At 33.7% G+C, this 22,932-nt stretch overlaps 2 protein-coding genes and 1 long non-coding RNA gene across 4 annotated transcripts in view; 1 reads left to right on the forward strand and 2 right to left on the reverse strand.

Moving 5' to 3' along the window:
* The window catches only part of LOC148275041 (uncharacterized), a 16,740-nt gene extending 13,805 nt beyond the window's left edge, over window positions 1-2,935 (reverse strand). The window contains exon 1 of the mRNA XM_088236268.1: window positions 2,858-2,935. The gene's annotated coding sequence lies outside the window, so the exon portion shown is untranslated. The remainder of the gene's footprint in view (window positions 1-2,857) is intronic.
* On the forward strand, window positions 1,244-22,587 carry LOC148275042 (uncharacterized). Of its 2 annotated transcripts, XM_088236265.1 has the most exons (5): window positions 1,244-1,351; window positions 3,243-3,419; window positions 8,510-8,648; window positions 13,654-13,819; window positions 19,852-22,587. In XM_088236265.1, the coding sequence occupies exons 2-5, from the start codon at window positions 3,280-3,282 to the stop codon at window positions 21,498-21,500; spliced, it is 2,094 nt and encodes a 697-aa protein (XP_088092391.1). In that variant the 5' UTR covers window positions 1,244-1,351; window positions 3,243-3,279; the 3' UTR covers window positions 21,501-22,587. The 2 variants fall into 2 exon arrangements, with proteins under 2 accessions (XP_088092391.1, XP_088092393.1); XM_088236267.1 differs by lacking the exons at window positions 1,244-1,351; window positions 3,243-3,419 and adding an exon at window positions 6,165-6,278.
* On the reverse strand, window positions 17,237-19,302 carry LOC148275043 (uncharacterized). The gene is made up of 4 exons (XR_015824129.1): window positions 18,535-19,302; window positions 18,194-18,437; window positions 17,493-17,795; window positions 17,237-17,406 (listed from the first exon to the last, which is right to left on the reverse strand). It is a non-coding gene; the product is annotated as an uncharacterized LOC148275043 (long non-coding RNA).
* Window positions 22,588-22,932: the final 345 nt, after the last annotated feature.

Here is a 22,932-nt window from a genome sequence, read left to right on the forward strand (position 1 = left end):
ACCATTAGGTGCGGAAAGGGAAAGAAAAAAATATATACATGTTATGTCTAATAAAATGTTGTTATCACAATTAAGTGCTGTTACATACAGGGTTGCCAATTTGTGAGGAATTCCCCAATCTGCGGAGAATCTCGACTCGATTGGGGATTTTGTGGGGATTGGTATTATGCGAGGAAAATGTGGGGATTTTAACATTTTACCATTTATTAATTTATTTTTAGGTAACAAATCAACAGCATGATGGTTAGTGATTAAAACATCAATTATGATGAATATAATCGATATTTTTTAATTGCAACACAATATCCACTTCAAATAATGATTCGGGGATCTTCTTTTTAACAAAAAATAAAAACAATGACAGTCAAATGAGCCCATTAGGTATAAGTACAAACGATTGCTTACGTTTTGTTTTAATCTCTTTCAAAATAATAACGGTTGTGTGCAAAAAAATATAAATGGTTACCTACTAAAAGTTTTCGATAAAAAAGCGAAAGATAATCCTCAGGTAGGTTATTATCTAAATTTGTTTAAATTATTCTTAAGAGCCCATAAACGTCCCCTCGAAATTTTAAGGATGATAAGCCTTAAGCCCATTTTTTTTTAATAAAAAAATATTATAATATTATATGTACTACACTCTGGCTGCACTTACGGTTCTAGCCAGTTTGTATTTCATGTAATTATACAGGGTGTTCTTCAAACCCTGTCACATCCGAAACCACGATGATCAGTATGAGCAAGAAGACATATTGGCACATTAAAATAAATTTTTGGAACGAGTAAAATTTACAAAAATAAAGTACATAAAAAAAACAAATGGTTGCTTACTTCTGCAAGGGTGAAGCGAGGAGAGAGGAGGGGGAGTCTGATACACCATCAACCACATGGCCACGCTCCCCTCGCTTCTCCCCCACCGAAGTAAGCAACCATTTGTTTTTTAATTTTGATTTTTTAAAAATTGTGTGTTCTAAATATATTTTTTAATATGCTTATATGTCTTCTTGCCCATACTGATCATCTTGATTTCAGATGTGACAGGGTTTAAAGAACACCTGTATGTATATTTTATTAAAACTGTTCTTTCTTTCATGAGATAATTATGTGGAGAATTTGTGGGGAATCTGGACTTTGTATTCTCCCCATTTGGGTAATTTGATCTAGATTTTTGGGAATTTGGAAAATTGGCATTGGCAGCACTGGTTACATATTCTTTTTGGTACGGTGATTGTTTGAAGTTAGCAACATTACAAAGAACTGTCAAACAATGTGACAGCCAAAATCCAAACACGGATTATATTTTACTATGATATACTAAGTGATAATTAGTTTACATGCTAAATTAAACAATGTAAGTAACTTATGCTATATATAATATTTTTAATTGTATTACACGTTTCTATTTCAGAAATTAACGCCGCTAACAATTTTCGTATCACATCATTAAATTTTTATTTATTTAGTTTGAAAACTAAGTGAAATAAATTTAGTTACTAGTGTAACACCATAAACTAATTCAAATAAATATACCTAGCTTTAATTTAACTACGTACTAAATATTTTTTAATTTAAAAAAAAATACTAATTTCAAATGCTTAAATTTTCAGACCATTTCTCCTCGACAACAACCAAGGCCAAACACGTCGCGTTTTTCCACGAACATATTTTTGTTGACTTTCTTTTTTACATTTATGTATGAAAACATTTCTCCACAATATCCATATTGATTTCGAAAATACAATTAATTATCCTAAATCCATTTCATATATTTTTATTGGTATTTGTAGTATTTGATATTTCCCTATTACAGTCAAAATACAGAGCAGTAGTAAAACTGTATCCGCTCAGTCAAAAAAATAAAAAAATAATAAGAAAAACAAATATATCACGAAAAAAATTATGTACGAGGGCAGATTGAAAATGAAGCTACCTAAGTAGGAAAAAAAACATTTTTTTTTTCAAAAACCATTATTTCTCAACATAGCCTCCTTTTACTTCGACACACTTAGTAAGACAATATTCCAACTTTTTTATACCATCTGAATGATACAATTTAGGAAACCTCTCAAAATACGCGTTGGTTTCGGTAATCACTTCTTCGTTTGAGCTGAATCTTTTTTCTGCGAGCCATTTTTTCAAGTTTGGTAACAGGAAAAAGTCACTAGGAGCTATAAGGTAGATGATCAACCAATTCGAAGTGTATTTCACGTAATTTTAGGATCGTATCTAATGCTGTGTGAACCGGTGTGTTGTCTTGAAAAAAGAGCACTTTTTTCTTCTTTAAATGTGGTCGTTTTTCCTTGATTGCATCATTCAATTGATCCAATTATGCACGATAATACTTTCCTGTGATTGTGCCTTTGCAGGAAGAACAAATCTTGGTTGATGTGAGCGAATGTTTTCCTTATTAAGTATATGATATACGACTACTCACTGAACGATGAAATATTATCATCTATGTCTAGTATACGAGATTTAGGTATTATACTTGACACTAAACTTTCTTTTACAATTCATTTTGAACATGTTATCAATAAATCCTTAAAACTTCTTGGATTTATTAACAGAAGCACAGCTGACTTCAAAAATATCAATACCCTTAAAACTCTCTTCTGTTCCCTAGTTCGCCCGCACCTAGAGTATTTCTCTGTTATCTGGTCTCCATATTATGATGTTCACATCATGAATATTGAATCAGTTCAACATCGATTTTTGAGAAAGATAGGCTGGAGGTTGGGCTTATCCAGAGACCTACATATACATACGTATAATGAGTTAGAAACTTCCCTGAATATATCTTTTCAAGCCTGTCGAAATAAATCCGACCTTATAGTCCTATTTAAAATTCTCAACTCACTCTTTGATGCGCCCGAACTACTGAGCTCAATAAAATTAAATATTCCAACTAGAAACCTCAGACAAAACTTACTCTTTCATACCGATAACCATAGAACTAACCAACTAACTATGGTTTTCATTTCTCTTTGACCAGAATTCTTAGGTCTGTCAACAAACATACCAGCCTTGATTTCTTTGATAACAAGTTGTCTTCTTTCAAACGATCACTGAATCAAATTCAATTATAAACACCTCTCTCCCGCTTCCACTCCCACAAAGTCTACTATAATATTGAGTCTTTCTACTTTTTTAATAATAATTTTCTATGTATAAATGTGTCCATAAAAATGCCCATTGGGCGTATATATATATATGTAAATAAATAATATTTATATTTTTTTTAGTTTTTGCTGTTTTTAATGGTATGCTAATGTTTTAAAAATGCCCAAACGAAGAAAATATCTGATGAGGAATCTGGCTTTAGCGAAAGCAGCTAAAAATTTTAATATTTCAAAATCACCACTCGATGATAATGACGCAACGATTCCAGCCATCACCGATGTAAATGTAGAATGTCAAAGGTATTTTGTAAGTTTTATACTAAAACTGGCATTTCATAACTATGTTACTATAGGCTTAAGAGTAGTCCAGAAGGAGCGTAGAATCATATTAGAATATATCGGACTGTTCCAAAAGACCCCCCCACTTTCGCCGCGCGCATGCGTGATGTGGACGCGTAATGTTGCCAGATCGCGAAAAATATAATCATAACACAAATGCAAGATAATTACACAATTTTTTAAAAGCAATTTATTGTTGATTTCTCTAAAATTTTATTGTACACGCGGAAAAATTGATTGATACAATAGAGTAGATAAATAAAGGGTAATTTAATAAGAATAATTTATTTAATGAACTTTGAACTTAAAAATTAAATTAGTTTTATTTGACTTATTTTATTTTACTATTTAGCATGTTAAATAATATTTGATGTTTTAAAGATAATGTCGGTCAAATGTCCACCACGGCGTTGTTTAATCCGAGAGGTCCAATTTTCATTAGTTCTCTCATTAGATGAGCAAAATAGTGTAAAAAATTTACTACCCTGGCAACACTAACGTTGATATCGGAGAGGTCGGATAGGTACTCAAGATAACAATGATTTATGGGGCATTAAAAAAAACATGGTTTAAATCTTCCTCCTCAAGCTGACATTCAGACATGACAGAGTCCTGGATATGGATTCTGAATGAATGAGAACCATTACAGCAGTGCCCAATGCGCATTCTGCATATGGAGGATGTCTCAAACTTGTTCAGAATCACTTTGGAAAACCGAGGCTTTTCCGTTACATTTGTGTCAGTTGGATAAGATGTCAAGGAAAAAGTGAGGAGCCTACCCAATATTCCTGCCTAAACACGGGTACAAAAGGCTATTGACTTCCATTTTCATTTCAAAATGTCGCGCACCATTAGCCGAGGGAAAAATTACCCACCCGGATCGGACCAAGTTTAAAAGTTTGAGCAGTGTGCCCTAATACATTTTTTTGTTAATTTACTTTATATTTTAAGTCATCTTATATATTATTATTCTAAAAATTATTGATTATCTCTGTGATATATGTGCCCGTTTCACACGCATCGTGCCAATCCACTGGGTCCGGTAAAATTGGGGTGGATGGACACATATTTATTGTTTTCCTTTTTTGGTTTTATTTATTTAGTTTCTACTCGCGGGTGAAAATTTTGCTAAAAGAAATCGAGTGGAGATTAGTCGGCCTCATAGTGTACCGTTTCATTTAATTTCACCTTCCTATTAATAAATTGAACGAAAGCCCCCGATTATATGAGGCCCGATGGGCCGAATTCACTAGCATGTAATAGTCAGCGATAGCTGACTGTAATTATTTTTAATTACAGATTATTCGCTGTTCTATGCTAATCACTTACTAACCGAACCTTTTGTGTAGATATTGAATATATTCTTTCTGTAAATTTGGTGCGGTTTTAGTAGCATTATTCTGAGTGACAAATTCTTCTTTACCGCGTTTAGATTTCCCTGAATAAAAAAAATTGTGAAGCCCAAATGGGCGATATTTCTAGGTGTTCAAGATCCTAACCAACCGAGGCCCAAGAGCGATCAACTGAGGCCCGCGGGGCCGTTAAACGAGACCTTGAGGGCCGAATTTTCTATCATGGAACAGTGGTAACAGTGAGAAATATAATGACTGTCAGATTTTATTGATTTTAAAATAATACAGAGAATTGGAACCGCATTAAAAACTTATTTAAACATGACCGTTGATTGCACAATTAAATTAAAATTTAAAACTTCTACTTTATTAATATTGATGTTTTTTGTTGATATTTCTTTATGAAACTCCATAGTTAATGATTTTGATAAAATTATAAATAAATTCATCAATAAAACTTCTTGGTTTAGTTTTAATTTTTATTATTTTGACCCACGAGCGCTTTCGCCTAAGTAGGCCACCAGTCTTAAAAGATGCCTACTTAGGCGTAGATATGCAAGGCGGTAAAATTACCGCGATATTTTACGGGAATTTGATCAGATTTTGGAAAAATACGTAAATTTTCGGTAAGAAACGAATATGACGTACTAATTTTTATTTTTCGAAGATATAAAAAATACGAGTAGCTTTGTTTTAGAACACGTTACATGACAGTGAAAACCAGGTTTAGATCCATCGGGTGGTTGTCGAGATTTATTGTAAGTTTGGGACGTTCAAGGTCATTCTTGACTTCGACCTTGAACGTTCCACACTTAAAATAAATCTCGACAACCACCCGATGGATCTAAACCTGGTTTTCACTGTCATATAACGTGTCCTAAAACAAAGCTACTCGTATTTGTTATATCTTCGAAAGTTTTTAATTAGTACGTCATATTCGTTTCTTACCAAAAATAATCCTAAAATACCGTAAATTACGGTATTTTACCGCGCGTTTTGGTAAAATTACGTAATTTTACATCCATTATCACGACAGGCCAAAACAACAGTAACAGTAAAAAAAATAATGACTGCAAGATGTTATTGATTTTGAAATAATACGGCGAATTGGAATCACTTACCTACTTAATCATGACCAGCAAAGTTGATTGCACAATTAAATTAAAATTCTAAACTTCTCCTTTATCTTTTATTTCCAGATAACGATCTGGTTATTTGGAAATCCGGATGACTGGAGTTCGGATAAACAGTTCTATTGTAATAAAAAATGAAAGGCTATTTCCAAATATATATTTTTTCAAATTAAGAACTGTTACATATTTTTTAGCTATGGTAATTATTTGAAGTTGGCAACATTACGGACAACTGTCAAACAATGTGCCAAAACCCAAAACACGACGCTCGGTTTCGCCTTGGGTATTTTTATTTCATTGTATTTGTGATCGGTTTACATTGCAAATCAAACAATGTAAGTAACTTATGAACTTCATTATATTTTACATTGTATTACGCGTTACGATTTTATAAATTAACGCTGCCAACAATTTTCGTTGACGATGTTCGAATCACATAACTCTTAAAGTTTTGAAAAATAATTGATCTTTTATGAATGTGTATTTTGCGTAATGGAATTTTTGTCTTGCATTTGTTTTAAGCGAATGCTTTAGATAATTATTTACGTATTATTCCATCACACGTTTGATTACATTTATTTCAAATCTAAAGACATCCAAAGTTATTCTGATCAAATTTGAGACATCTTCCATATGCAGAATTGGGCATTGTTGTAATGGTTCTCTCCTGTTCAGATTCCATGTCCGGGACTCTGCTATGTGCGAATGTCAGCTTGAGGAGGAAGATTTAAATCATGTTTTTTTGGATTTTCTCGGATTTAAAAACATCCCATTCCCTACTCATTTTCTAACTCTCTTGTCCCAATAAACATGCATTCAAAATTTTATGTAAATATTAGAATTTTATTTGGAAAACCAACAGTTCAACATACATATTTATAGTAAACAAACATATATAGTGTATAAACTCAGAACCAATAACAGATTTACACAAAGTGTACAAAGTTTGTAAAGAAAATATATTACATATTTATTTATTTAGACGGTCTACGCCTCAGACAAGGTATAAAATATTATTTAATAACAACCATAATAAAACAAAAAACCTGAACACTGTATGAAAAATATAAATACATGAAATAACAGCAGAAAATAAGGAAACAATAAAGAAAAATTAAATAAGAAATTATAACATGCAGCAAATCAACAACAAATAAAGGGTTTAAATAAAAAAAGTATTGAAGTAACAGAGGCGATGTATCGTAGCATAAACAGTAAAACAAATATATTTTTCAAAAAAATCTTTTGCTACACTATTTGTACGTGTAGTTATTTTCATTTTCAAATTTGTTACATTTTGAATCCTTTTTTACATTTTTTATACAAACCCCTGTATTTAGTAGCCTTACGTGTCAATTCATATTTTTAATCATTTCAATTTTTGGAGTAATTACATTACATTGTTTTTTTACCACAGATGGTTGATACAAGTGGTACAATACAGTTGGATTGTGTTTCTGTGCGAGTGTTTATATTTTGTTGAGTTCTTTTGACCCACTACTACTACTACCATCATGCCATTTCCCCGTAGGGGTAGGCAGAGAGAATGGACTGCCACACACGTCTATCCTAGCACACGTCTTCCACATTCATACATCTTGTCATACATGCCCTTTGGTTCTGTCTGCTTCTGACATGACCAGACTTAAGATTTTGGTTTATCTGATCATGCCACGTCTTCCTCGGTCGTCCTCGTCTCACATTACCGTCCATTTTCGCCATATATACTTGTTTTACCATTCTTTCTACGTGACCACACCATCTCAGAGATCCTTTCTTAATCTTATCAATTTAATCTTGACTCATTCGTAACCCTGTCATACATTGATTTCCCACACATTTGTTTAAGAGATCGCATTTCAACCGCATTCACTCGGCTTTCATCCTTCCTCTGCCAGTTCCACGTTTCACTTCCATACATAATAATAATAATAATATTTGGCTGATTTATATAGCGCCATTTTTGTAAAAAATCACCTCAAGGGCGCTTTACAATTGTATAGCTAAACTTACATTCTAACTAAACTAGAGTGATGTATTATATTTCCAGATTTAAAATTGAGGGTATGATAGTCTAAAGAAGTGGGATTTTAGTTGGGATCTGAACTGACTGGGACTGTCGAGGATTCGTAAGTTTGAAGGCAATTGGTTCCAGGCAGAGGGGCCGGCGGCAAAAGCACGATCTCCAAATCTGGTGTTTGGGGAGCGCCGGATTTCGACAAGTTTTCCTCTTCCTGAATCAAATGCTGACCTAAGAGTAGATTTTCTTTGACATGTATTTTCCCCAATACAAAGGTCCGATAGGTATTTTGGAGCCATTTCATGAAGGGATTTGAATACTGTCCAGCAAAGCTTGTATTTTATTCTCTCTGGGCTTTTTAACCAGTGCAAATCTCGAAGATGTTGTGAGATGTGAGAATATTTTTTTACTCCCGTAATAAGCTCGCTGCTGCATTGAAAACATAAGTATTAGGTTTTGACCTCATAAATGATTTCGACGTACTCAAAACATTGTAAAATGTATCACTTAATTTGCGGGTTAATATTATTTCATTTTGGTTTTCAGGAGTAAAAGAGGACGAAAAAGGCAGAAATTGTACAATGTGCCAGATAATGAAGTGGAAATTACATTTGAGGAGACGCCAACTGTTGACGCTTGGGAACTTCCTATAGAAAACTCGTCGGATCCAACTTACGCGAGTCCGGTATGTCCGCGAATATTTCATATGCTCCTCTGCTTCTGACAATATGCAGTAAAACCATATTTCTCCGTACCCCAGTCATCCGGATTGTCAACTCTCCGCATGATAAAGCTCTTTTACTTTGTAACATATATATTTCATCTTGCCCCGTTTTTGAGAATATAAAAAGGAGTAGGAACGAACAATGAATAAAGAAGAAGAAGAAGAAGTACTAGTAAGTAAGAAGTAAGGGAGTTTAATGAAATGTTACAAAAACTTTACTTACGAACTTTATATTGGGCATTCCATCTTGTCAGACATTTATACCATAAGTACTGCCATATTTACGGGATATTTCTACTGATTTACGAGTAGTTTGACTGTTTCTGCACAATGTCATTATTGTTAATTAATTTTTAATAGGAAGCGGGATAATAATAATGTTTGGATAATTTATACAGCGCCATCTTTGTGAAAATCACCTCAAGGGCGCTGTACAATAAATAAATATTCCAACACGTCCTTGCTGCTACTGAGCGCATGGACGGTTGGGATTCTAGTTCCTCGTCTCCAATTATGATATATTACAATTATGATATTTATGAGCTAGATAATAGAACGTCTTGCAGCTACAGAGCGCATGGACAATAAGAAATCTAGCCCCTATTTACATTTTTATTTTTAAATTTTTTATTTGACCATGAAGTTTAGAGTTTTTAGTGATGTTTTAAAAACGAAATAAAAAGCAAATTATAAAATTAGAATTTAGATTACAACAAGTCTTGCAGCTACTGAGCGCATGGACGGTTGAAATTCTAGACCCCATAGAATAGGATAGGATAGGGTTGAAAATAATTTGAATAGGTACTTAAAGCGTATTTTTGCGATTTCCGTGATGAAGTAGGTGAACATAGAATTAAGAATAGACCAGAAACCGCATACGCACATCAAACAGAAGGCGACTAAACTACTCATAAATGGGTAGGTTTACATTTTGACCCATTAGTTTCTTTGTAGACGTCGCTCAGTACGCAACTCCTGATTTGAAATCAACTATGCCGTGTTGTGTCCTTTTAAAGTGTAGAAGTACTGCTAGGATCTTAAAGAAACAGGACGGCATCACACTTCATGTGTAATTAACAAAAATGTTTAAGTAGCAAATGCATTACTTAAAATTTGAATTATTTTTCCATCTGTCAGATTGTCGAAGAAACAAAATGGAAATTTCGTTAGTGTTGCCAGGGTAGTAAATTTTTTTACCCTACTTTGCTCATTTAATGAAAACTAGACCTCGGTTTAAACAACGCCGTGGGGTACATTTGAACGACATTATCTTTAAAACATCAAATATTATTTAACATGAAAAAAAAACATTTTTATATCAAATAATTTCTTTTGAATATTTAAAGTTCAAAGTTCATTAATTCAATTACTCTTATTAAATTACCCTTTATTTATCTATTTTGTTGTGTTAATCAATGTTTCCGCGAGCACAATAAAATTTTAGAGAAATTAACAGATTGCTTTTTTTTTACCTTACATTTGTGTTATGATTTTTTTTTTCCCATCAAGCAACATTACGCGGCGACATCACGAATGCGCCCGGCGAAAGTAGGGCATAGTGGGGGAATTATTGGACACAGTCCGATGTATTTAAATATGATTCTACGCTCCTTCTAGACTATTCTTAATTCTATGGTCTAATATATATTTACAACACAATATTTACATCTATACTTATTCTAAGAATATTTATCACTATGGTACACTTATTAACCTATGAATATTCACTATTTACAATATATATATAACCTACTATTTTTTCTAGATATATTCTTTACATTTCATTTTAAATATATTTACATTTTTTTCAAGATGCAAGTTGCAAGATGAAATATATACGTTACAAAAGTCAACAGATGGGAGAGTTGAGGAAACGTGGATGTTTAAACATAGGCAGAATGGTGAATGTTACACAGTGCGTAAAGTGGCCACTTAAACCAGCCAATGACAGGTCATAAGCCCTGTAGATGCCTAGACTTCCATATTCCCTTCTCAAAAAAAAAATTCCCTCTCTGTTGCGACATATTTAGATCTGAATAACTCCCCAGGGAGGAAATCCAGCCAGTCTGCAAACATTTGGGCGTACTCAAAACATTGTTGGTCTATTTGTTTTTAATATGCGATTATTGTTTTTTTTTTTGCACGACTATATTCATTTATTTATATATACGCCCATCGGGCATTTTTAAGGACATATCTGTACCTCAGAGGCTGACGGATGCAAATCCAAACATCAAATAAGTAAGCTGGTTGCTTGTTTTACTAGTAATAACTTAGGATTTAGAGATTTTGGTATTATTTATGTTTTATCTGGATATTCATTGTTTACCTTTAAGACTGAAAAAGCACACATTATGATAAAACTGTAAATACTTTTAAATATTACTACTACTACTACCATCACGCCATTTCTCCGTAGGGGTAGGCAGAGAGAATGGACCGCCACACACGTCTATCCTGGCATACAATCCTAGCCTCTTTTACATTCATACATCTTGTCATACATGCCCTTCGGTTCTGTCTGCTTTTGACATGACCAGACTTAAGATTTTGGTTTATCTGATCATGCCACGTCTTCCTTGGTCGTCCTCGTCTAACGTTGCCGTTCATTTTCGCCATATATACTTGTTTTACCATTCTCTCGTCGTCCATTCGTTCTACGTGTCCAAACCATCTCAGAGACCCTTTCTTAATCTTATCAATTATACTTGTCTCAGATTTACACTCTCGCCTGATTTCATCATTCGTAACCCTGTCATACATTGATTTCCCACACATTCGTCTAAGAGATCTTAAATATCATTATAAAATACATAATTGACTGCCTTAGAACGGGGAAGCTATCCCTAGTTAGGCAGTTTAGATGAACCAACAGCAAAAATAAAAAATACATTTGTTTACTTTTACTACTTAATTAATTTGTTGTATAAATAATTACTTGTATATTGCTGTAATAAATATGTACAACAATACCGTAAAGAATCTAATTTCTCTCAGTGATATCTTAATACATTGGTTCATTTATCAGAAGACTTACATTGCTTCAAAATCAATGGGCATGATCATAAACTGGATACGAATATTGAAATGTCATTTCATCAAACTCTGGATTTGCATCCGTCTGCTTCTGAGGTACAGATATTTATACATAGAAAATTATTATAAAGAAAAGTAGAAAGACACAATGGTATTTAGTAGGCTTGGTGGCAGTGAGAGCGGGAGAGAGGTGTTTATAATTTAATTAGAGTCAGTGATCATGTGAAAGAAGACAACTTGTTATCTCTTATTTGCTCTTCTCAATGCTTGGCAATCGCGATGGGAATCTTCCCCTTCAGGGAGGGTTATCTTTCTTTTTTTTCCTTCAATCCGTCAGCGCTTAGAATCTTCTTGGGTTATCCCCGATCACCGGACCACGCAGTTTTTATCAGGTCATGGTAAATTTAATAAAAAAATATTTGTTTTTAATATTGTTGACTCCCCTTCGTGCTGCGGCGGATATCCTAACCAATATTCTGAACACATCCTGTGCTCTTGTCCCTTTCCCCTTCTCTATGATTACCGAATGGAGCTTCTCGCTACTATCCGTGGCCCTGTTATAGGTCCTGTCGGATATACAGACCTGGTGGCTTCTCAAAAGAATTTCGAGGCTTTTAAAAAGTTTTGTAATCATTTCGGCGAATTGATCATTTCCAATCAATTTAATCCCAGCCAGAGAAAAGAATTCACTTCCCTCTCTTCTTAATCCAATGAAGTACATATTACGTACGTCTGGATTACTTTCTTTCAGCACAAATATGCTAAGGCTACCAGATTTCAGAGAGCTCCTTCGGGCAGCTTTTTTCGTTTGACAACGAGCAAATTTTCCGTGCATGTGGGCACCGCCAAGGAGACTTATGTCCTCAGATGCGGTGTGCGGTATGTGGTGGGCAAGCTGTTATCAAAGAAACCAAGACTGGTATGTTTGTCGGCAGACCTAAGAATTCTGGGCATAGGGGAATGAAAACCATAGTTAGTTCTATGGTTGTCGGTATGAAAGAGTAAACTTATAATTAGAAATCAAACACTGATTTGAGTCTACTGAATACTTTATTTTATTTTTACAAATATAAACATATAAAAATAAAACTTCGTGACAATTGTTTCGCCTTATTAGGGCATTTTCAAACGAATGTGAAGATTATTTGGATTGAATGTCCTTATATAGTTATATAATTCAAGGTACTTAAGTAGAAAATAAAAATAATCTTATGTGAGTAATTATTATTGTGAGATAATTAATGAAGCCTTATAGTTACAATACATACTTGTATGTCAATAAATATTTACTTTGTTATATTTTCCCCGAAATTCAAATATAAATACCTAAATTCCCCATTACCTATTAAACACTTATCCTCACCCTTAACCATCGGTTTTTCCCTCAATTATGATTAATGTACATGCTATAGTTCATAAGATTATTTTTATTTTCTACTTAAGTACCTTGAATTATATAACTATATAAGGACATTCAATCCAAATAATCTTCACATTCGTTTGGAAATGCCCTAATAAGGCGAAACAATTGTCACGAAGTTTTATTTTTATATGTTTATATTTGTAAAAATAAAATAAAGTATTCAGTAGACTCAAATCAGTGTTTGATTTCTAATTATAAGTTTAAATATGGAGTTCTACAAAATAAACACCAAATCAATCAATCAATGAAAGAGTAAGTTTTGTCTGAGGTTTCTAGTTGGGATATTTAATTTTACTGAGCTCAGTAGTTCAGGCGCATCAAAGAGTGAACCCTGAACCTCAAACACGGCAGGTGAGCGTGCCAACCCCCACGATGTTCACTTGAGAGTAGCCATTGACTGAAATGTTTGTCTTTGATTCTGTTTTCTCTGACACCCGGGACTGTATTCTTCGTCTGCCCAAATGCGCACGATTACTATCATAATTGACATTTATTTATTTTGTTCAGTTAACCCATACTCGACTGCAGCCGAGTTCCAGAGATGAGATGTGTTTGCTGGAGGAAGTGGGAGTTGTTGAGAAAAATGACGGGACAAAGGAAAAGGAAAATATGAACAGGAACTCTAAAAACAATGACCCTTCTAAGCCAAATCAGGAATCTTGGCCCCAACATTGTAATGTTCTTTTTTATATATTCTCAATTGTTTTTTTTTTGTGAATTGACAGCTTTTTTAATAGAACTGGAGTGAGGAACATTACAGCTTGTGTAGATTAAACAAACTGTATTGAGGAATGTGATTATGTATGAATTGAATTTATTTATTTATTTAAATGTACACTCCAGCACTGCTGGCCGATTACTATGTACATAAATTATACAATAAGGTAACTACAAAAACATGATTAAAAAAAGCACAATAGATTATTAGGGTCCTGTCAGGAAGTAATCCTGAACAAATAGGCCTTTTATAATATATACTTCGTACCCCGTTTCCAACAACAGAAAAAGTACTAATCAGATTTTTAAACCTGAATTATCTATGACTGACCATAGACTGACAGCTGGAAGCCGGTTCCCTCAGAGATAATGTAGAACTATTACTAGTTCAGATCTGCCACTTAGTACTACGGCGCCGTAACAACTATTTGACGTTTAGGTATAATAACACATTCCTATTGGTCAAATTTTGTATTTACGCTATTTCACGTTGGCGCTTATATCCATCGAAAAAAAAATCCGCGGGAAATTCAAAACTTTCCCTAAAAGTTTTTACAGCTCATAGCTTGATCATGAGTAATAGTTAAAAATCAGAAGTATTCACTTTTTTTCCAAATTGTTACTTTTACCACGGATTTTTAATTATTACTACTGATCAAACTACAAGTTTATATTATGAAGGAATTAAAGCTTCTCTATCATTAATGATTCTGCATTTCGAAAATAATGAGTTTTGGGAATTGATTGCCAACCCATAAAATTTAATAAAAAATCTTAGTTTCCTTTTTTGTGATTTAAAAGTGAATTCACCACATTTAACAACAAACTTTTATAAAGCAAACTTGCCCTAACACTGATCATTAATGGTAAAGAGGCTTTGAAGACGGAGGAGATGAAAAAAAAGACACTTTATATGGAACATGATTTTTTTAATAATTTAGTTTACGTTGTTAACTTTGATTCAGTGTTAAGTTGGATAAAAAAACGCCAACATGGAACACATAATTAAACATGACAATTTTTATTTTAAGTTCTGGAAAGAAAAACATGCCAATTGAACGCTTCAATACATATATGGATATATTTAAGTTGATATAATACAGATTTATGCAACAAAAAAAGATAACATTGGAATACAATACTTTCTGAAGAGCTAAACTTATTTGAATTCTATATATATATATATATATACTTATATAACATGTTAATAGTTTTAATGTATATATTTTAGTCTTTATTCAGAATAAAACATTACATTTAAATTAAATTTGATACAACTTTAAAACACATAAAAGAAAAATAATGTGTCGTGGTTCAGATTAGGGCTTCCAACCCTGCAGCTGATTTTCAATCTAGGTTTTAGCAGAATGAAAAAATTTCAATCCAGTGAAATCCTCGTATTAGCGGGATCCTGCATGTTTTAATGCATAGCTTAAAGTTCCATTTACAGGAGTACAATATAAAAGATATGAAAATATTGTCTAATAAACAGCATCAACCACAAAAGACAATATTCTGGGACAATACAATAATTCCACTTGGATCCTGGGAAAGAACAGTGTTGTATTGTTCACTTGTAAACGGTAGTTATATTTTGTATTTAGTGTATTGTATTATCGAGACATAATCGCAAAAATATTGTAACCAACAAAAACAATATTTTTAAGGAGAACACTAGACTTATTCCTATCAATGAACAAGGAATACACTTTGAGAATCAATCTCTGACTATTTATTTTATTGATACCATAATAATATCTTGTTAAAAGATATATGACTGTTGACAGATGTGGATAAAAATTTATATCAACCAATACCGTGGGATCTTGCTCCAAGTGGGATCAGAAAATCACTAGGGATCCTAGTATAACGGAATGTGCACATACAGTTCAGAATACATCAACTTTATATAATACAAAAACTTTCAAAATAATTAGCCCCTTTTCACATCAAAATTTCTTTCTGGAAGTTATGATTACAGAAAAATTTAAAAATGATAGAATAGCTCTTATCTCAGAATATAATTGCAACAGCTTAATGCTACTTATTAAAATAATATCTACTTATTGCACATTAAAAGCAAAAATGTCATATTTTGTGTACTGAACAAATAAAGTGAAGTCCATATTTAAAAGAAATACTGTATGTTAGCTAAAAAATAACATAACATATTTAATTTGCAATAATGATGTGAACAATAAAGGTCCATATTTAAAAGAAATACTGTATGTTAGCTATACAAATACATAACATATTCATTTTTCAACAATAAATAAATAAATAGGTCAATAAGAATTGTTTATTTAAAAATATGTGATAAAAACCATCTGTATTTATATGCAAGAGTAAATAAATAACAGTTACTTAAATACAAATTAATGATTTTAAATTACAAATTAATGATTAATATTTTTTGCTTTTTACAAGAGCCAATTTTTGTAAAACATTTAGATTCGAATCAAGTAAAATTACTTCTAAAATTACTTACATTCTAAATAGAATCATATTTTCCTGACAATATTTTATTTATTTCCTGTGTCTAATTGAATAGTTGTAATTTAAAAATCAGCTTTACAAATTTTACATTTATAACCACTCAAAATTTAAATTTTCCTCTATTATATACTGCAAGTTTTTATGGATATTTGATTGAATAAGATTATTTGGATTATTTAAATACCCATTAATAATTTCAATCCACCTTGTAAATAAATTCAGAAGGCTATTATATGCTAATTTTAAATAATAACCAGTTCTCTCTCTCAACAATACATATTTGTGATGAATTGAAGCTTCTTACTGAGTAAGGGATTGTTTGCAGGCCTCACAAATATTGTCACTTAACAATCTACGACAAATCCAACCAGCAGAATATCCATGGGCTCCAACTTTACTTCTCTCCTGTTGAGAGCGTAAAATAGATACATCATGCACAGTAATGCTATTGCATTCTGCTATTAACAAACTAGATAATGACATCCTAGATTCATTATTGAGCTCAGGTTCTGAAAGTAATGTGGGACCATCACGAGAGAAACTTAAAAACTCTTTCAGGTTTAGTATCATGCGCCCTCTATCGTCTTCACAGTTAAGTGTCGGAGAGTGTGACGACAAAAAATTACTAATAAGTGCAGACTTAAAAGTGTTGACAAAGTCTCTGCATGTTGGATTCACATTCTTTCCATTGTACATTCTTATTGTACCAAAAAAGTTTTCCAATGGATCTTGGTTGAGACGTCGCAGAACTAGTTTTTTATTACCAGCCTGATGCAAGTCTGCCCAGAGCCCTTGAACACCTTTGATGGTCAAAATATAGTTTTTTAGAGATGGTACAATCGTCTCTCTTCCTGAATTCAAATTTCATTTTCTTCAATTTGTTAATAGCATCAATCCAAAATGCATGGTGTGTAGACTGCGGTGTAGTAATGTATCTCATTTTACCCTTGGAAAAGTTGGTAGCACCATTTGTACTGTCGGAGAGTTTGTCGAAGAATAAGACGACATCACTGGTGGCTAACAAACTTAATTTTTTGGGTGATGACTCTGAAATAGAAAAAAACAAGTATTTATTAAAGACTAAATATTTTTAATTCATATTTTGATCTCATACCGCACATTTAGATACATACCAAATTCTGCAGCAAAACGAAGAGCAGCAACCGTCCTTTCATTCAACACTTTGACGCAGTTGCTTACTTTCATTTTTCGGATTTTATCAGGTATAATGTGTGCATCGTGTATTGATTTCAATAACCTCACATCTCCAATCCTTGCGTCCCGTTCATACACAAAAATTAAATCATTCCAACTTGAAATTTTAGCCTCAGTTGATGTATTTTTATTGAGAAAATTATTTTTTAACCCCTTTATCAAATGTGGGAGGTCATAAATTATAAAAACCTTATGACTACATATTTCAAAAAATGTTTCATCTGCAAACAAATTTCAATAAAACATTAAACATAATATAAAACTGAAGTAGTATTATTTAAAATATTTGTAAAGAAAATCTGAATGTAATTTTGCATTTATAAACTAAGGAAATAAAAATAATTCTATCTACCGTTTTAGAAATTAATTTGTAGAATTAATTTTAAATAAAAAAACACTTTGTATTTATACACCACATACGAGTTTAATATTAGTTAGTACACAAGTCTTGGGTATTCAGAATTCATCACCCATCATTAGGTGTAAATACAAACCTTTGCAAGTTTATGTTAACATTTGATGATGGGTAATTTTGAATACCAGAACTAATATTAATTTCATGATTGACGTATAAATGCAAAGTTTTTTTTATTAATAAAATATTAAAAATAATTATTACCATAATCTTTCCCATTAATCAAATATATTCTTCGTGTTTCTTCTCTTAAATATTTAAGTGCTCCAACATTTGTAGCACCTTGGTCACATATACTGGCCTTAATAATAAAACCAGTGTCTGAAACAGCGACGTACACTTCCCGAATACATTTAACTGAATGGCAGGAGTTGTCCCTTCACAGAAATAGTAAGCAATATCATAAAAAATCTCCCTTATCATAAAAACCAGGGCATGGTCCGCAAATCTGAAATAAGAAAAAAATATATATTCTCAAAATTATGACATTACAAATGGAACTAAATAATTTGTTTGCAATACTAAATATTTTTTAAAAAACAAACCTGGCTTTTTCTCAATTCCAAAATCGAGAAGCCTTTGGAGTCCTTCATTTTTCACACCAAAAGATAGTTATGGTGACAGCGAAATTATTAAATATTTTTTAAAAATGCTGTTATGTTTGCATTTATTCCTGTTCGGAAACTCAATCCTCCAAGAAGTCTATATAAGGTTCGTCTTGAAGGCGATGCAAAAATTTTCTGCACGAGTATGTAACCCTTAGGAGAGTTTTTCAACAAAGCAAGGGACAAAATTAGCGCAGTTTTGTGGTATATTAAATTTTTATTTTTGCTTCCTTGGCTATATGTTCTTCAGTAAATAAAGCCGGTGCTGCTTCAGGAAGTAGCCTACAGTTTCCCTCAATGAACTTCGCCTGAAAATGTCTTTGACATACGCGAAATGCATAGCGAATTCTACTATGTGATGTGTCTAATTTTGGCAAAGCGATATAGTTTGACGATGTCCCCGGATACATGGCAAGAAAGCATACAACACTTTTTTGACATTGTTATAATTATCACAGGCGAGAAAAATAGAAGAGAAAAGGTGAGAAGACACACGCACGCCGTAGATTTAAGGTTAACACACGTTTTAAATTTAAACCATTTTTCACACGCGCTTTTTGCTTTTAATAGAAGAGAAAATGTGAGAAGACTGACACAAACCGAAAAAATAACGAAAACAGGACACGCACGCCGTAGATTTAAGATTTACACAGGTTTTAAATTTAAACCGTTTTTCACACATGCGCCATTTGCTTTTTCTAACTGTGTGACGTCATGATGCGACATCAGCGCTCGTACGTAGCAAGTGCGTAGCGCTTACTCGAAATAGCGATGCGAATTACTACCAATTCCATTACTACCAACACAAGGGGGGTAAAACTCCATGACTACCAACACAAGGGGGGTAAAACACTTCGCAATAGGGACTGTCACCCCAGTGGGTTCCCTCACTGCGGGGCCAAACAGCGGCGGGTTAGTTCATTCCCGTTTCTCATTGAAGGAATATAGATGTTCAAATATGGGCAGAATGGTGAATGTTACACAGTGTGTAAAGTGGCCACTTAAACCAGCCATTGACAGGTCATAAGCCCTGTAGATGCCTAGACTTTTATATTACCTTTTCTTAAATGTTCTTCATCTCTGTTGTAATATGTTAATAAAAGAATAGTTTGAAACTTTTAGAAATATTTTAAACTATTCTCTTATTGTAATATTTAAACCCTATAAATTGTATCCATGGACAATGTGCGTTAATAAATAAATAAACCGTAGGATTTTTGTATTTTCAAAAAAACAATAATGCTATTTTTCTTTAAGGTATTCCAACTAGACCAAAAATCCAGAAGGAATGTGATAAAATTAAACTCATCAGTAATCAAGTTCCCGGCGATAAACCCAACTGTTATAACATGGATACTGTCATGGAACAGATACAGAACACCCTGGAGAGCATGACGAGGGATGAACTCATCAGCTTCTGCAAGATGAAGATAGAAGAGGAAATAGGGGAGAAGACCGCCAAGTTGGAAAAGGACAAGAAGATCGAAAACCTCCAGAAATCCCTCAACACCTGTCTCGAGGAGATGACCAAGCTGCACAAGAAGAATGTAGAGCTCAAAGAAGCCGTGAGTACGATTTACGCGGAGTACAAGAAGGGAAAAGAACTACAAAGTGGCACAGAAAAAACACCCCAAATAACTTCAATTTCTAAAAATGTCAATCACAATAATGATTTTATAGTTACTAGCTTGCAACCGGAGAATTCCGAAAACAACTTCATCCTGCCCGATAACCCGCCGAATGAACCTATTCCTTTTGCAAAAAACCTAGTCAAAGTTGAACCGCCGACAATCAAATTGGAAAACGACCAAACGGAGACGCCATTTGGCGAAATGCCAGCGAGCTCTGTTGCTCCCCTCCTGCTGTTGCCGCACAACATGAACGGAAACATGAACAACAACCTCTCTCCGTCTCATTACATCATCATCACCTCTGAATCCACGATCATTCCGCCGAACCAGCCCTCGCTTCAGATCAATCCCGCCGGGCCTAATGCGCCCGCAGCGCCGCTCGCACGCAGCGAGAGCCCGCCCGAAAAGGGAGAAATAAGAGATGATAACTTCGATATCGAAGACAGCATTCCCCACGCGCTGATCACGTGCGGCAAAACTGGATCCAGCGCGCTCGCTCCAGCGAACACTTATACCAACAAAAATGTGAATTGTTCCAAATCGGATGCGCCCAAGAACGCAAATAACGTAGAGGTGTATAAAGTGTTGCAGTCCATCGATTTGACTAACAAGGCGCGCGAACAGAATACGGATAAATTGAAAGAATCGTCTGACGGCGGTGGTTCTAACTTGCTTAATAATTGTACCCCGAGGATTGTGTGCACTACGTCCCTCGCGCATCAGGGTAAATCTGTTTGTCCGTCACTCGAGATAAATATAACGGAAGCTTTGCAACAGGACAGTGGATCAAGTAACAAATCAGCGTCGCATTATATAAAAGACGGTAAAAAAACTCCCATTACCTCTCCGCAGCTCCTCCCTGTCTCCGGAGATATGCCCAACGCCACACCCGATCGACTCAATCCGAGGAAACTTGCGTTCGTCGTCAACTCCGCCAAGGGAAGCCAAGGGCAGAAGCAGGTGTTCTTCACGATAACGCCGCAGAATCAAGGCCAGGATATAACAAACAATAATTCCCCTCAAATATCCGACGTCACCTCCTTAAGCGCGCCGGCGGCGAGCCCGGGCAAGGCGCGCGCGTCCGAAGTGTTTGATCTGACGGAGGACGAGCCCGCAGAGTTGTCGCCGGCCAAGAAAAGTAAATTTTTCGGCGGTTCCGTGAACCCGTCGGCGTGCTTCAAAGGCGCGGTCGGCCAGCGGCTGCTCATCGCCAAAGACAAGTCTGGCGTTATAAAAATCAGGAAACTAAATAAAACGTATATCAAAAAGTTATAGAAAGCCGGATCATCTATTTAATATTAGCCTAGTTTAAGGTTTTGTACAAATCTCTGTTAACCCATTCGTGACGAAGGATTTAAAAAAAATTCATGCTAATACTGCTTGTTATTGATTTACTGTTATTTATGTTACACAGTGTGTAAAGTGCCCACTTAAACCAGCCAATGTACCTTAAAGCTGAAATGCTGGAAGTCACATTTGGTAAATTGTTCACGAGAGCGGTTTGAAGTTGTAAACCTGTTTCAAATGTATCTCTCCAAGTAAAAACACTGTTTATTGCTGTTTTTTTAAATTTATTTATAGGCTTTTGATAAGAATATTCAAGATAAAAACATTTACAATATGGACTATCACATAACTATGGGACTTCGATGTTTTTTGTTCTGACGGCCCGGCTCGCGCCCCAATTCCTCCTCGGACTTTAGTATAAATAGTAACGTGGAATATTGAATAAAAAAACCACGTATTTGTATTTATAGGACTCCAATGTTTTTAGCACTAACAGAATCTGAATATATTAACAAAAAGACATTCTTAACTCAATTTTGCCAAAAATTTGACTTCCAGCCTTTCAGCTTTAAGATATATATTAATATTTATAACTCGCAATGGGTCCATTTCTTGTTTTCACAAAATTGGACGGTTTAAAAATACTGTTGATAAAATAGTATTTTTTTAAATGTTGTTTCAAATAAATAGTCACAGTCCTTAAAATATAGCTTCATTAAAATGACAGCTGCCTAACTAATGTCAATAGTGATGGGAAATTACTGATTACTGATCATGTACCGATCAAATCGATTTTATCAGTTTTTTCATGCAAACATGCAACTCTGTTTCCGAAAATAGATATAAAAACGCAAAAACAAGCCTATTATAGTGTTTTTAAGACAATTATTCACCAAAAATAAGACATTTATACTTTTTCGTGAACATAACAAATTATTTTTTATTTGATCAATTTGTCCCTTGTAAGAACGTTGTTAATACTTACGTTTATTTTAGTTTTAAAGCTGATTTTATATATTTATGTTGATTTATATGTCAAGCATTGTATTAAACAAATAAATTAACATGCCAGATACTAATGATTTTTCGTGTCAATATAAATCACTCCTTAGACGTTACTACAAAGTTATGTCGTCAGTTTTGCTGACAACTGTCATTCTAATCAAGTTATATTTTAAGGTCTATAGTAGTTAGTACTATTTTACTTAAACGTAAGACATTTAAAAAAAAAATTGATAACTTTTATAGGTTTTGCTAAACTCCTGTGTTTTGACATTTTGTAAAAAAAATCACCTTTTTTGAAACACTGAAATTGCAACTCCGCTCACATCGTCATCGTCATAATTCCTGTCCCTCCTAATGGTGCCTAGGGCACTTCATTGGTACACCAATCGCAGCGTGTCTTGATCATTTTTGTTAC

Source organism: Micrasema longulum, unplaced genomic scaffold (assembly GCF_059751315.1).
Source record: "Micrasema longulum isolate JH-2025_06_02 unplaced genomic scaffold, ASM5975131v1 h1tg001527l, whole genome shotgun sequence".
Taxonomy (NCBI): domain Eukaryota; kingdom Metazoa; phylum Arthropoda; class Insecta; order Trichoptera; family Brachycentridae; genus Micrasema; species Micrasema longulum.

Excerpts from the sequence above, each read along its gene's own strand:
- LOC148275042 (XM_088236265.1), top strand. The coding sequence starts at position 3,280 with ATGCCCAAACGAAGAAAATATCTGATGAGGAATCTGGCTTTAGCGAAA. Across the intron at positions 3,420-8,509 it reads GTAAATGTAGAATGTCAAAG|GAGTAAAAGAGGACGAAAAA; the intron begins GTATTTTGTAAG and ends TTTGGTTTTCAG. Across the intron at positions 13,820-19,851 it reads GGAATCTTGGCCCCAACATT|GTATTCCAACTAGACCAAAA; the intron begins GTAATGTTCTTT and ends TTTTTCTTTAAG.